The 13,285-nt window shown below is 38.5% G+C and overlaps 1 protein-coding gene across 2 annotated transcripts in view; it reads right to left on the bottom strand.

The window, feature by feature from the left end:
• The window catches only part of LOC126334727 (serine/threonine-protein kinase ATR-like), a 402,997-nt gene that overhangs the window by 308,156 nt on the left and 81,556 nt on the right, over window positions 1–13,285 (bottom strand). For both annotated transcript variants that reach the window (XM_049997265.1, XM_049997266.1), the window contains exons 5-7: window positions 7,512–7,681; window positions 2,488–2,658; window positions 1,101–1,323 (exon numbers count right to left, since the gene is read on the bottom strand). In XM_049997265.1, the coding sequence (XP_049853222.1) occupies window positions 1,101–1,323; window positions 2,488–2,658; window positions 7,512–7,681 (564 nt within the window). The remainder of the gene's footprint in view (window positions 1–1,100; window positions 1,324–2,487; window positions 2,659–7,511; window positions 7,682–13,285) is intronic.

The raw sequence follows: 13,285 nt of genomic DNA, 5'->3' as shown, positions 1-13,285 counted from the left end.
TTGTGTTTGCTTCAATGTGTTTGTCAATGTTGTCTTAGTTTGAAGAAGACCTTGGTGGCCGAAGCTCATTTTCTGACAGTCCTTTTTTTTTTTTTTTTTTGTACCTACCTGCTTCAGCATCTCTGCTACATATTATCATATATATTGGTAATGTGTATCACTTACAAGTCTGTTTTGAGATGCCACTCAACAACAAAAATCCAGTGCCAAGATATGAACTGATGGCAATGAGATGCAAAGATGTACAGTGACGTTACCTGTAACTGGCAGTGGACAAAAGCTACCACCTTATGTGATATTTAAATGGACTGAAAATATCAATGGAAGGCATATAGATGAGAGCGAATCCAAAAGGGTGTGTGAACAATGACTTTGTGGTTGACTGTGTCACTCATGTTTGGCAACATTGTAATGGTGTTTTACTGGATTTATGTAGCACATTGGTCCTGGACAGCTCCTGCGGAAATACAACTGAAGAAACGCAGGAGAAGTTATAGAACAGGTAAACAGACTTGGTCATTATGCCTGAAGGCCTAACATCCATACTGTCATCACTCTATGTGAGTATAAATCAACCAAAGCAGCTGGACTTGTCCCAAATCAGTGAGTGGGTAAATGTGCATGAAACTCAATTCTGCTACCACTGGTGGAAAAACCCTTCAAAACATGTGATATTACAAATTCACTGGACAGAACCAAGGACAATGCTCTATGGGAAGATGGCAATAACAACAATGATTCTTCCGCTAGTGATGATGATGATGAAAGTGATGATAAATAGAACCATTATATTAGAAGAAATTTTTTGTAAAGAAAACACATATTAAATGCTGTATTCCCCTTTTTTTTTCTTTTTTCTTCCTGAAAATTAGGGTGCGTGGATTATTCGATGTTGTAGACTATTCAAATAAATAGAATAAGAGCATCTTGTTGGATCACTACAACATACTGATGCAGGAAAAGGTACAGAACAAACGGATTTTTTTTTTTTAAAGAGAGAGAGAGAGAGAGAGAGAGAGAGAGAGAGAGAGAGAGTGTGTGTGTGTGTGTGTGTGTGTGTGTGTGTGTGTGTGTTCATAATGAAAGTATAGTACACATACCTGACAAAGCATGTGATAATTCTTGAAGCACAATATTTATTATAGTGACCTTTATGAAATCTCTGTCCAGATCAGGATAAAGGTGAACATTTTCTGCAATTTCCTCTAGTAACGTCTTCACTGCACTTTTCAACTGTCCATAGGGTGCCTCAGGTAAATCGAAAGTGTGACAAGCTACACATATCTTCTCCAAAAACTTATAAAATGTGATCTGGTTGCTTTCCTGTAATTTTTCATAATTTGTGAATAAAATATGAACACCCTCAGATACAAATGAAAAGTATGTAACAATTAATACAATAACTCAATGAAAATTCAAAATGGCATATTGTTGCATATACAAGAAAATATATTTCCAGTAAAAAAAAAAGTAGATCTACATATAAGAGGAGACTGTGCGGGGCAGGAGAGTGGGAGGGGGGGGGGGGGGGGGCAGAGGGGGAGGTGACAAATTAGGGGTCCGTTAGCATGATGCTGAAAGAAAGAAAGATTAATGTCTCACAGCCTGTACATAATTAGGAAATTAGTGACAGAGTATAAGTAAGCTTATACATTTTCTATTACTTCTATTTGCACTCTATACTCCTGCTCATTCACAATCTTTTCTTTCTACACTTGAAACAACTCCAAATTTGTTGCTCCCAAGCCTTGCTTTACATGAGGACTGATTGAAATGCCACATTAGTACTCCTTTACCACTCAGCTGCTCCACACTTTTGAATGCTTCTCTCTTAACGTATTCTAAAGAATTATGACAATATTATGAAGAGGACATATTGCTACTCACGGTACAGAGGAAACGTTGATTCTCATACAGACATAACAAAAAGACGTTTATGCTTTCGACCAAAAGGTATCTTTCAGAAACAGAAAACACTCTCTCTCTCTCTCTCTCTCTCTCTCTCTCTCTCTCTCTCTCTCTCTCTCTCTCTCTCTCTCTCTCTCGTTGTCTACAACCTATTTATTTACTTTACAATGATTTCTGGTCCTGAGAATGAACGGCATAAATGACAGGTAATATGATTTACCCATATCTTTATTGATTACTTGTTCAAAATATATTGAAGTATAAATTGCATAAACAAAAAGATTAAGACAACAGTGTCAATACCGCTGCTTCAAACTTTTGCTAATGGGCAAAGGTTTCAAAAAATATTACTTATACGAAGTACTTGCCCTCTTCAAATCAAACACTATTTACAGACGGTTATTGCTATTATATACAATACCAAATTTCATGTCATTAGCAATTTGGAGCAGGATGCCACACTTAAACTGTGGTGTTATTACATACAATAAAAAATTTCACATCAACAACAACATGGAGCAAAGTGTCAAAAATAACCAGTAAGAGCTGTAATGGCAGAGGTTGACCCTGCTGACTTACACTTATATATTCTGAAAATGGCCTGACTTTGTACACATCAGCTGCAAATTCAAAAGCTTTCATCTGCACAGGAACTGTTCCAGTTCTCAGCAAGTCCAGTACTAAAGGTAACAGGTTTGAATGAACAGTGTGAGGATGTGGTTCAAACCCAGTTGTCATTGATTTCAGAAGCTGCAACAAAAACATAGGTGTCCTATTTTTAGTCTTCAAAAGACAGAAAACTAAATACGAGTAATACCTAAGAGAGACAACGAGCATTATTTACGTACTGCTGAAACCATAAAAACTGGAACACAAATGTTTTTGGGCACTTGATTTTGTGCTGTTGTCTCTACTTGTTCATATTCCTGAAAATTATAATGAGACTTTACTCTAGAAATTAGTTTAAAATACACAAAATGCTTTATGTGAAGAAAACCTTGATTACTACAAGAAACCAAATGTTTCAGGTGAATACCAGTGATGTTCACTAATATACCTGAATATTTTAATTAAAAAAGCAGAAAGTAAATACTGCTACTAAGTTTTACATGTGACAAAATAAAATCAAAGACTTCCAACAGCACACTGCGATACAATTTTTATAAGTGCTTAAGCTTACCTCCATTCTCAGCTTGAGCCTCAGTTTTCGAGTTTTGCATCATAAAGTCAATAAACAAACCAATTTACATTCAAACCTTAAACAATGGTTATTCACTGTTAGTAACATGTATGGCTAACATGCATGCCTCCTTTATTCATGGTTGACTACAACTGAAGTCATTCTTCATGTGTAAAATTTATCATGGATTCTTTCATTTGGAGTTAATATAAAAGTCCTCAAACAAGTATAAAAGTGTAGCTTAAAAATTGTGTAAAATATCAATAACAGAGCCCTAATGTGCATTTTTATCTTAAACCCTGCAATAGTTCCAGGAATTTAAATCTCTTTATTCATATACTTAAATAAAAATCTGTAACAGTGCTAATAACTCCAAAAATGCTCTTATTTACGATGTAATCATTCACATTATTGTCTCTTTTCTACTCGCTTCCACATTAATCTACTCTCTATCACATTAATTGCCTTTCCAGAATGATGAATGTATGAAGGACAACTTCTGTTCCATAGTAGACTAACAATTGGTACCAGGATGGACAGCAATCTGACTTATAAATTAATTACACACTAATATTTACTTTTAAGTTACTCTTAATTATTTTGTCTGCTAATAACAAAGGTCCACTTGTTAAAACTTTTTATTTACGAATATTAGGCATTCCTCATCATCACACACTACATGATTGTCATGAAAACACAACTTTTAGATGACATATTAAGAGCAAATATACTGAAACTCATTGACAAACAAGTTTACATACCAGAGAAAAGAACATAATACAGAGTATTGTGTCAAGTGATGTCTGTCTTAACACTGGTGCTCAACTGATCGTGCACTGGCATTACACAAATTAGCCATCATAAGAAGGCATCAAGTGACACAGTTATAGTGAGAACTGGGACTCCGCATTAAAAGTGACATACAATTATTAACAAAATCAGCATTGGAAATAAATGTAAAAACTTAAATTAAGAAAAATAAAGGTATGTGATTAATATAAATCATTTGACAGAAGGGAAGGAAGGGAGGGCAGAGGGTATAGTGGGACGACCAGGAGACAATCCTAGGTCATGCAAATGAGTGTCAGAAGCAAACGGCACTGGTAAACCTATAGCTAAAGTACAGTGGAAAGACTCAGTTAATTGTATAAATCAGCACTCATATTCACTTGTTTCCAGCAGCTACCAATGTTGGTCTTCAATGCTATGCGCAAAGAGTATTTTAATTGAACACATCAATAAAGTTAAGCCTTTTCAAATTCAATTACATATAATAGGTAGAAGGACTCCAACAGCTGTCATATGTCAGATGCATCCATCTATAAATCTTGTCACAGTGACCCCATTCCAGAAATCCAGCAGGATCTCCAGTCTCTCCTCAAATCCTTAGGCCATCCTAGAACCTCTCCCCGCAGTCCATCTCTCTACTCATCCCTACCACTCCTGCACTCCTATCTTCTACATGCTTCCTAAAGTCTGTAAAACCAACCACCCAGGATGCCCCATTGTGGCCGGTTACTGTGCCCCCACAGACAGAATCTCTGCTCTCATACACCAACACCTTCAGCTATTTCCCATAGCCTACCCTTCTATATAAAAGATACTAACCATTTCCTCCATCAACTCTCCACAGTTCCTGTCCATTTACCACATGGTGCCCTGTCCCTTTAAACTAACATTCCTAATTCCCATGGCCTTACTACTACTGAACATTACGTTTCCCAATGCTCGACGGATTCCTTCCTAGTCACCATGACCAATTATATCCTCACCCACAATTATTTCTCCCGTGAAGGCGTTACCTACAAACAAATTGGGGGTACGGCTATGGACAGCCGCAAGGCACCATCCTATGCCAACCTATTCATGGGCCATCTATAGGAATCCTTTCTAAACACCCAGAATCCCAAACCCCTCACTTGGTTCAGATTCACTGGTGACATCTTTGCGATCTGAATCAAGGGCGAGGACACCCTATCCACATTCCTCCTGAAGCTCAACAGCTTCTATCCCATTTGCTTCATCTGGTCCTGCTCAACCCAACAAATCATCTTCCTAGATGTTGACCTCCACCTCAAATATTCCTACATCAGTACCTCCGTCCATACCAAATCTACTAACCACATGCAATACCTCCACGTCAACAGTTGCCACCCATTCCGTACCAAGAAGTCTCTTCCATACAACCTAGCCACATGTGGTCGTCAGATCTGCAGTAATAAATGATCCCTCTCTAAATATACTAAGGGTCTCAATGAGGCCTTCACAGATCGTAATTATTCTCCCAACCTTGTACAAAAACAAATCTCCTGTACCTATCTTTCCAGTCTCCAACAACAACAATCTCGCAAAGTTTCACTGTCCGGACACAGAGGAGAACTCAGTATCACCCAGGATTGGAGCAACTGAATTACATTCTTCATCACAGTTTCAACCACTTGTCATCGTGACCTGAAATGAGAAATATCCTGCCCACTATCCTTCCCACCCTCCCACAGTGGTATTTTGCTGTAAACTGAACTACGGAATATACTCGTCCATCCCTACAGAACCCCTGCTCCCAACCCCGTAATTCGTGGCTCATATCCCTGTAATAGACCTTTCCCATATCTCCTCTCACCACCACCTGCTCCAGCCCAGTCACAAACAGCACCTATCCCATCAAACGCAGGGATACCTACAAAACCAGTCACATAGTCTACAAGCTAAGCTGCAATCACTGTGCTGCATTCTATGGGGGCATGACAACCAACAAGCTCTCTGTCCATATGAATGGCCACCAGCAAACTGTGGCCCAGAAACAAGTGGAGCACCCTGTTGCTGAGTATGCTGCCCAACATGACAGCCTTCATTTCAATGACTGCTTCACAGCCTGTGCCATATGGATCCTTCCCCGAAAATTCAGCTTTTCTGAATTGCGCAGGTGGGAACTTTCCCCGCAATATATCCTACGTTAGCATAACCCTCAACCTGCATTAGTCATTTTTCTCACCCATCCAGACCCTTCTCTGTTCCCATTCCAGCACTACACAGCCGTCATTGCACCATCACACCCAGTCTTTTTACTTCTCTCCTTATCTGCTACTCCCCCCCCCCCCCCCTTCCAACTCTCCACTGCTCTCCATCTAAGCTCCCGATTGCACCTAGCTACCCTACCCTTTCTCCACCTCGTCCTTGCACACTCCCCAGCAGCACTTCAAAGTCTCCCACCCCTACCCTTTTATCCCTCTCCCTCCCCACCCTAGCCTCCTCCTTACCCTCCATCCAGTTGCCGCTCCCACATTATGCGCTGCTGCTGTTGCTCGCAGTGTGGCTTCAGCTGCCAGAGGTTGCAGTCGTGTGTGTGTGTGTGTGTGTGTGTGTGTGTGTGTGTGTGTGTGTGTGTGTGTGTGTGTTTTGTGTCGTCCATTTTCGACAATGGCCCTGTTGGCTGAAAGCTTATATTGTCACTGTCTTTTTGTTGTGCCTATCTGCAACTCATGATCTCCGCTATATGGTGAGTAGCAACTTTCCTTTTTGTAATATTGTTACATTCCAGCCTGGATTTTCCGTTTTACAATTACATATACCATTTCTGTGAGCTTTAAATCCAGGAGTTACAAGTGCTTTCATTTACAAGTACAAAGATGCACTTATCACAGGGTCATCTGATGGTTATGATTTACTAAGTTGACTGCACACACACAAAAAAAACAAAGCTGTTTATACCAACTGAAGCCGTTATACTTCTATCAATACAGCTACTCATGTTTGGAAAACATGATATCCTTTATTTCAATGAGTGCTTTACAGCCTGTGCCACATGGATCCTTCCCACCAACACCAGCTTTTCTGAATTGCGCAGGTGGAAACTTTCCCTGCAATACATCCTATGTTCCCGTAACCCTCCTAGCCTCAACCTTCATTAGTCACTGTCCTCACCCATCCAGGCCCCTCCCTGTTCCCATTCCAGCACTATGTAGCTGTTATTTCACCACCATACCCAGTCTTTTTATTTCTCTCCTGTACCGCTACTCCTCCCCTCCCCACCTCTCACCTGTCCTCCGTCTAAACTGCAGTCCTTCACTGTCCACCACATCCACCATGCATCCCTCCCCCTCCCCACCCCAGCCTCCTCCTTACCCCCACCCAGTCACCACTCCCATCATGCACTGATGCTGCTGCTCACAGTGTGGTTTCAGTTCTGTGAGACTGCAGTCATGTGTGCGAGTTGCATTTGCGCGCACACACGTGCGTGCGTGTGTGTGTGTGTGAAACTTAACGTAATACAGTCTTACAACATAGATACTAGTACTATTTTTTTTTCCTCCAAAAACAATTGCAAGCCACAGCCTTATGCACAAAAAATAATACAGGTAGCCACAACTGCTTCACATCAAATCTAAAACAATAAACACACTAGATATTAAAGCACAAGCCCTACCTCCAACAAGTAACACTGTAAATTTGCACAACCTTCAGAACTTGACAGATGTATAAAACATGGTGATAAATCAAGGTCAATGCCATCAATCGTTTCCCCTTCAGGAATAAATCTTCTCAGTTCAAACTGCTTTTTCAACGTTCCTTCTGTTCCCAGTGCTTCAGTGATATCTGCGACAAAAACAATCTATAGTTCATCTAACGGTAAAAAATAAATTGAAATTATGTTTTTCTTTAGGTTCCTTGTCCAATGACAATAACAAAATAAAAAGCTGTATATGTACATGCCATCCGTAAGAAGCATGAAATTGTTAAGTTCTGGCAAAAGGATTCATGAATCTGGTATGCACATGAGATTGTAGCATTACATGAGTATGTCCAATATGCCTACTTTGTGTCACATGAGTGTAGGGGAGTCTAAACAAGTAGTGACCCATGACATCACATCAACTTGAGATTTTCTTTATTAAAAATGTAATTCATTTCTAAATTTTATTGACTATTTACAAAGTAAATAATTTAATTGTGTACAACATTTAATAGGTAATGAGTTTTAATGAGATGGATATAAGTATGTTTTGACATAGCAAATCACCTTGTTACATTATGCTTGATACGTTTTCTCTTTGTAAGAAGAAAAACTTCCGTGTTGCTCGAGTGCACGATCAAGTAGTTGTCGAGTGCAGATCGTTATGAATGGGCATAGAATTGTTAATTTACAACCCGCAGTTGATCTACAAATTATTCTAGGGAACAACAGCCCAACAAATCGTGCGCGAGTTCTCAAATATCGGCATGGAGTTTAAGATACGGGGCTGGATATCAGGCGCTATCGTCAATTGCATGATTCAGTAAAATTAATCGCAATTTACAGACATTAGCTTGATAATAACTGCCAAAGACATATGAGCAGCATGGTAATCATCTTGATGCTTAAAGAAAGTGAGAAGCGATTTACTGTCAGATACAACAAATATTAATCATTGCATAGTCAAATTGTTGATACGCTGCTTAGCAACTCATAAATGGACAGTGATAGAATTACTGAAACGCTCTTTTTAAGTATCAATGACCACTACACACACATCAGAAACTAATTATTCTAACTGTGAACGACTTCTGGATTGGATGATTTTTTTTTACTTCAGCTAATTGGTATTAATAAACTTCTTACGAAGTAGAAACTTCATCAATGGTGTCAAGCTCATCCAGTTTAGTAGAACGATAGAAAGCACTAGCTACGCTACTCTTTTTAGTTTTAAGAGAAAAGAGAGCACATACTTGTTTTTCTTTTGAGAAATGTTCATACTTCAGTCATCAGTCTTCTCAAACCAGAGGCACGGATGATGCTCGTTCACAGCACTATGATATCGTGCACCACCACACACGTGCCCCCTTCTCACTACATTTCTGCATTGAAAACCCTGAGATATAGCTATGGTATGAATAAGGAAGAAAGAAGAGGAAATATCAGTGAAAGAAACAGAGCAAAGAGAGAAGGGGAGGTCACATTTGACACCCCATGTTGGGGAGCAAAGAGAGGAGGGGAGGTCACATTCTATCACAGTCTGTTTATGAGTTGCTAAGCAACGCACCAAAAAGTTGACGATGATGTGATTAATATTTGTCGTATCCCGATACTAAATCGCTTCTTACTTGCTTTAAGCATCAAAACGATTACTGTACTGCTCATATAAGTCTTTGACAGTTATTATCACCCTACACGCGACAATAATGCCCAATATTGCTAGCTCCGGGGTTTGGTGTGATGGGTGCAGTAGTTTTTTCCATTGGGGTGAGTAACAGGAGTAACAAAAGAATGTTCAAATGTGTGTGAAATCTTATGGGACTTAACTGCTAAGGTCATCAGTCCCTAAGTGTACACACACTACTTAACCTAAATTATCTTAAGGACACACACACACACACACACACACACACACACACACACACACCAGAGGGAGGACTTGAACCTCCACTGGGAGCAGCCGCACAGTCCAGGAGTAACAGAACTAGAACTTTGTCAGACAGCTTTGTGGTGAGTGTGAAGAATAAGTTTGATGTGTTGCTTCAGTTAGAAGCTGATGAGCCTCAGACAGAGGTAGGTGTAGAGAGGGCACAACATTGCAATAAATAGTAAATCAAATATAAATTTAGAAAGGGCAGCTAATCAAATTTTTACTGACATTAATAAGTGGTTCATAATAAATTCAGTTGGGAGCAACATACTAACGAACTGCTAAAGCACCTAACTAAGTCTGTGTTTGCAATGCGAATGATGTCAGACATAGGAGATATAAATATAAAAAAACTAGCATATTTTGCTTATTTTCACTCCATTATGTTATATGGTATCATATTTTGGGGTAACTCCACAGACAGAGAAAAAATGTTTTAGAGTACAGAAGCGTATAATAAGAGGAATGAGTAGTGTAAATCCAAGATCATGTCGAAACCTATTCAAAGAATTGGGCATATCAACAACAGCTTCTCAGTATATTTATTCCTTACTAAATTTTGTTGTAAATAATACATCTCTTTTTCCAACTAACTGCTTAGTACACAGCATCAAAATTAGGAATAAGAAAAATATACATAAAGATTTAAAATCACTTACTCTTGCCCAGAGAGGAGTCCAGTATTCAGCAACACATATTTTCAATAATTACCAGCAACCATTAAGAGTTTAGTTTCAGACAAGGCACAATTTAAACATAATTTAAAAGAATTTTTGGTGGCCAACTCCTTCTATTCCATCCACGAGTTTCTCAACAAGTGCAGTAGACCATTTTTAAGAAAATTTATTATACTTTAATTTTTGACAATACCTGGTTGTAATAGCCAAGAAACTAGCAAATGTCTGAATGAAGGATTTAATGAAAGCAGATGTAAGTATTAAACCTGGAAATAATAGAAGTTTAAATATAATTCATGTACATAATTTTACTGTTTATTGACTGAGGATCATTAAAATAATGAAACTCAAGTTTTTATAATTACATTTTTGTAATGTGTTTATCTGACATGTTCCACACCTAGGAAGATTCCCTCTTTTATGGGTCTATGGAATGAATAATTAATCTAATCTAATCTATCCAGCCGCGTATCTTAAACTACGTGCTGATATTTGAGAATTTGCGCGCCATTTGTTTCCACCAAAGTCGGGCTGTTGTTCCCTAGAATAATTTGTAAAGCAACTCCGGGTTGTAAATTAAGAATTCTATGCCCATTCGTAAGTTACAGACAATCTGCACTCGACAACTACTTGATTTCGCACTCGAGCAACATGGAAGTTTTTGTTCTTACAAAGAGAAAACATATAGAGCATAATGCAACAAGGTGATTTGCTATGTCAAAACATATTTATATCTATCTCATTAAAACTCATTACCTATTAAATGTTGTACATAATTAAATTTCTTACTATGCAAATAATCAATAAAATTTAGAAATGAATTACATGTATAAAAATAAATCTCAAGTTGATATTATGTCATGGGTTACTACTTGTTTCAACTCCCCTACACTCACGTGACGCAAAGTAGATCCGATTATATTGGACATACTCATGTAATGCTAAAAGATGACAACACTCCTTTACACTCTTACTGAAATTTAAAATAATTCTTGGCCTCAGAGGAAGCCAAACTAAGGGTTTACAATCATCATAAAAAACATCATTAATATTCACCACACACATTTTTAAAGGATATCTCGTTGCACAAGTCTGAACAAGACTCACTGCTAATGAACTATTACAGAAAAGTTCACTTTACAAGGGGGTGTCTACAGCTGTGTAGGTGGATACACTGTTTTTTATCAAATCACCAAAACACCGTTAAGCGCCAATGGGCATGGCCAGTACTTCAGTGTGTGACCATCCCAGTACACCATACGCTGTTGACTATTTTTCCTTTGTCTTTAAGTCAAAGGGGATAGGAGGGGTGGTTGCATGAATTCCCAGATCACGAGTATTTACACCAATATCCTAGATTATATTCCAAATATCTCTACTGTGTCTCATGACATGAATGCATGTGACACTGCTGATGATTTACATACATTGGTTAGATGTTAAGCTCAGTGGCCCTCTTTGTGCTCTTCGAGAGAAGTACACTATGTGCCGGCACTTGCCTTCTCCCTCTCCCTTCTCTCATCATCTCCAACACCCACAGAAAACTATACTACATACACAGCCATCACAGTCACCTACACTTAACACACACACACACACACACACACACACACACACACACACACACACACACACACAGCCCTCGTACTCTGCAAAGTAATCTGTGGGCACAAAAGATAGGGAAAACATTTCCAATTAGGCAGCTAAATCTATCCTTCGGGGTCTCCCAAGAGTTCATGCCATGTCTTTACAAGTGGGCAAGCAAGATTATGTTATACAGAAGCCTGAGAAGGAAACATTTTATACACTTGTTGCACTATGGCAAGTTGCCTGCCACCTGCTGTGAAATGGTAGCCACAGCTGGGATGGAGATCAGTCATAAATGTCCCTGTGGCCAGCCTAATCCTCTCATGGGAAGGGCAGCTGTGACAGTGGAACTAACGTATTTCAAGAAGAATTTGCCAAATTATATTAGGGCAACATTCCCACCAAATTTGGAGATCCATCTGTATTAATACTACCCATTTTCTTCAAAAAAGTTGCACCTCATAGTGCACCCATTAACTCCAATAAGTTTTCTCTAATTGTGGCACATTTCATTGACTACCTCTGTGTAGTTCTTGTATTATTCTAACGTTGCCAGTAGCACTTCGAGCAAAAATAAGTGGTTGGGCAATGTCATCTACGAATGAACTTTCAGAAAGTACCGCTCCAACTACGCAAACTTATTTTCTGGGCACACTGATACTTAGAAAAAATTGGCCTGGATGCATTTACAGATTTTGTTGAGAAGTGTGTCACAAAACTGTTGTATCCTCTTTTGAAGCAAACTGGCCCACAACTGTTGTAAATGGTCACTGATATACTGAATGCACTGAGATGGTGTTGCTGTCCAAGCTGGCGACACTGTACTAGTTAACATTTCTTCTTCCCGTTCCATTCATTACTGAAGTGCAGGAAGAATGATTGTTTAAATGCTTCAGAGTGCTCTGTAATTAATCTAATATTGTCTTCGCAGTCTCTATGGAAGTGGTACACATGGGGTTGTAGTAAACCCCTGAATTCATTATTTAAAGTTGGTTCTTGGAATTTTGCAAGTAGGTCTTCAGGAGATAGTTTGGGTCTGTCTTCAAGTGTGTGCCAATTAAGTTTATCCAGCATGTCCATGACACTCTCTCATGGGTCAAACAAACTTGTGAACTATGGAATGATTTTTTGACAATTCACTGTTTTATTGAAAACCTTAAGCATCAAACAACTACAGTCTTCGATCATCATCAATAGATATTTATGCAAAGGTACAAACACAAATCAAATCCAGTCAAATCAAATCAAATTTTTATTATCACATTACATGACTCATACAAAAAAGACTGTGACATTTTTAAAACTAACTCTAAGGTGACAGTACATATGTATTACTTTACACGGTTATCATTTTTTTAAATATATGGTTATAATACGTATGGTGTTACTTTTTAGAGAGATACTATATTACATAGTCATCATTCAAAAAATCTTCTACACTATAGAAGCATTTACTTTTAAAATAGTTTCCCACGTCTCCTTCAATATTTTCTAAATCTGGATAACTTTTCCCCTTACAGATTTCATTTTTACATTTCATGCCCATGTAGTGT

This window comes from Schistocerca gregaria, chromosome 2 (assembly GCF_023897955.1).
Source record: "Schistocerca gregaria isolate iqSchGreg1 chromosome 2, iqSchGreg1.2, whole genome shotgun sequence".
Lineage (NCBI taxonomy): Eukaryota > Metazoa > Arthropoda > Insecta > Orthoptera > Acrididae > Schistocerca > Schistocerca gregaria.
The sequence above is the reverse complement of the archived record's forward strand: the minus strand, read 5'-3'. Positions and strand labels throughout refer to the sequence as shown.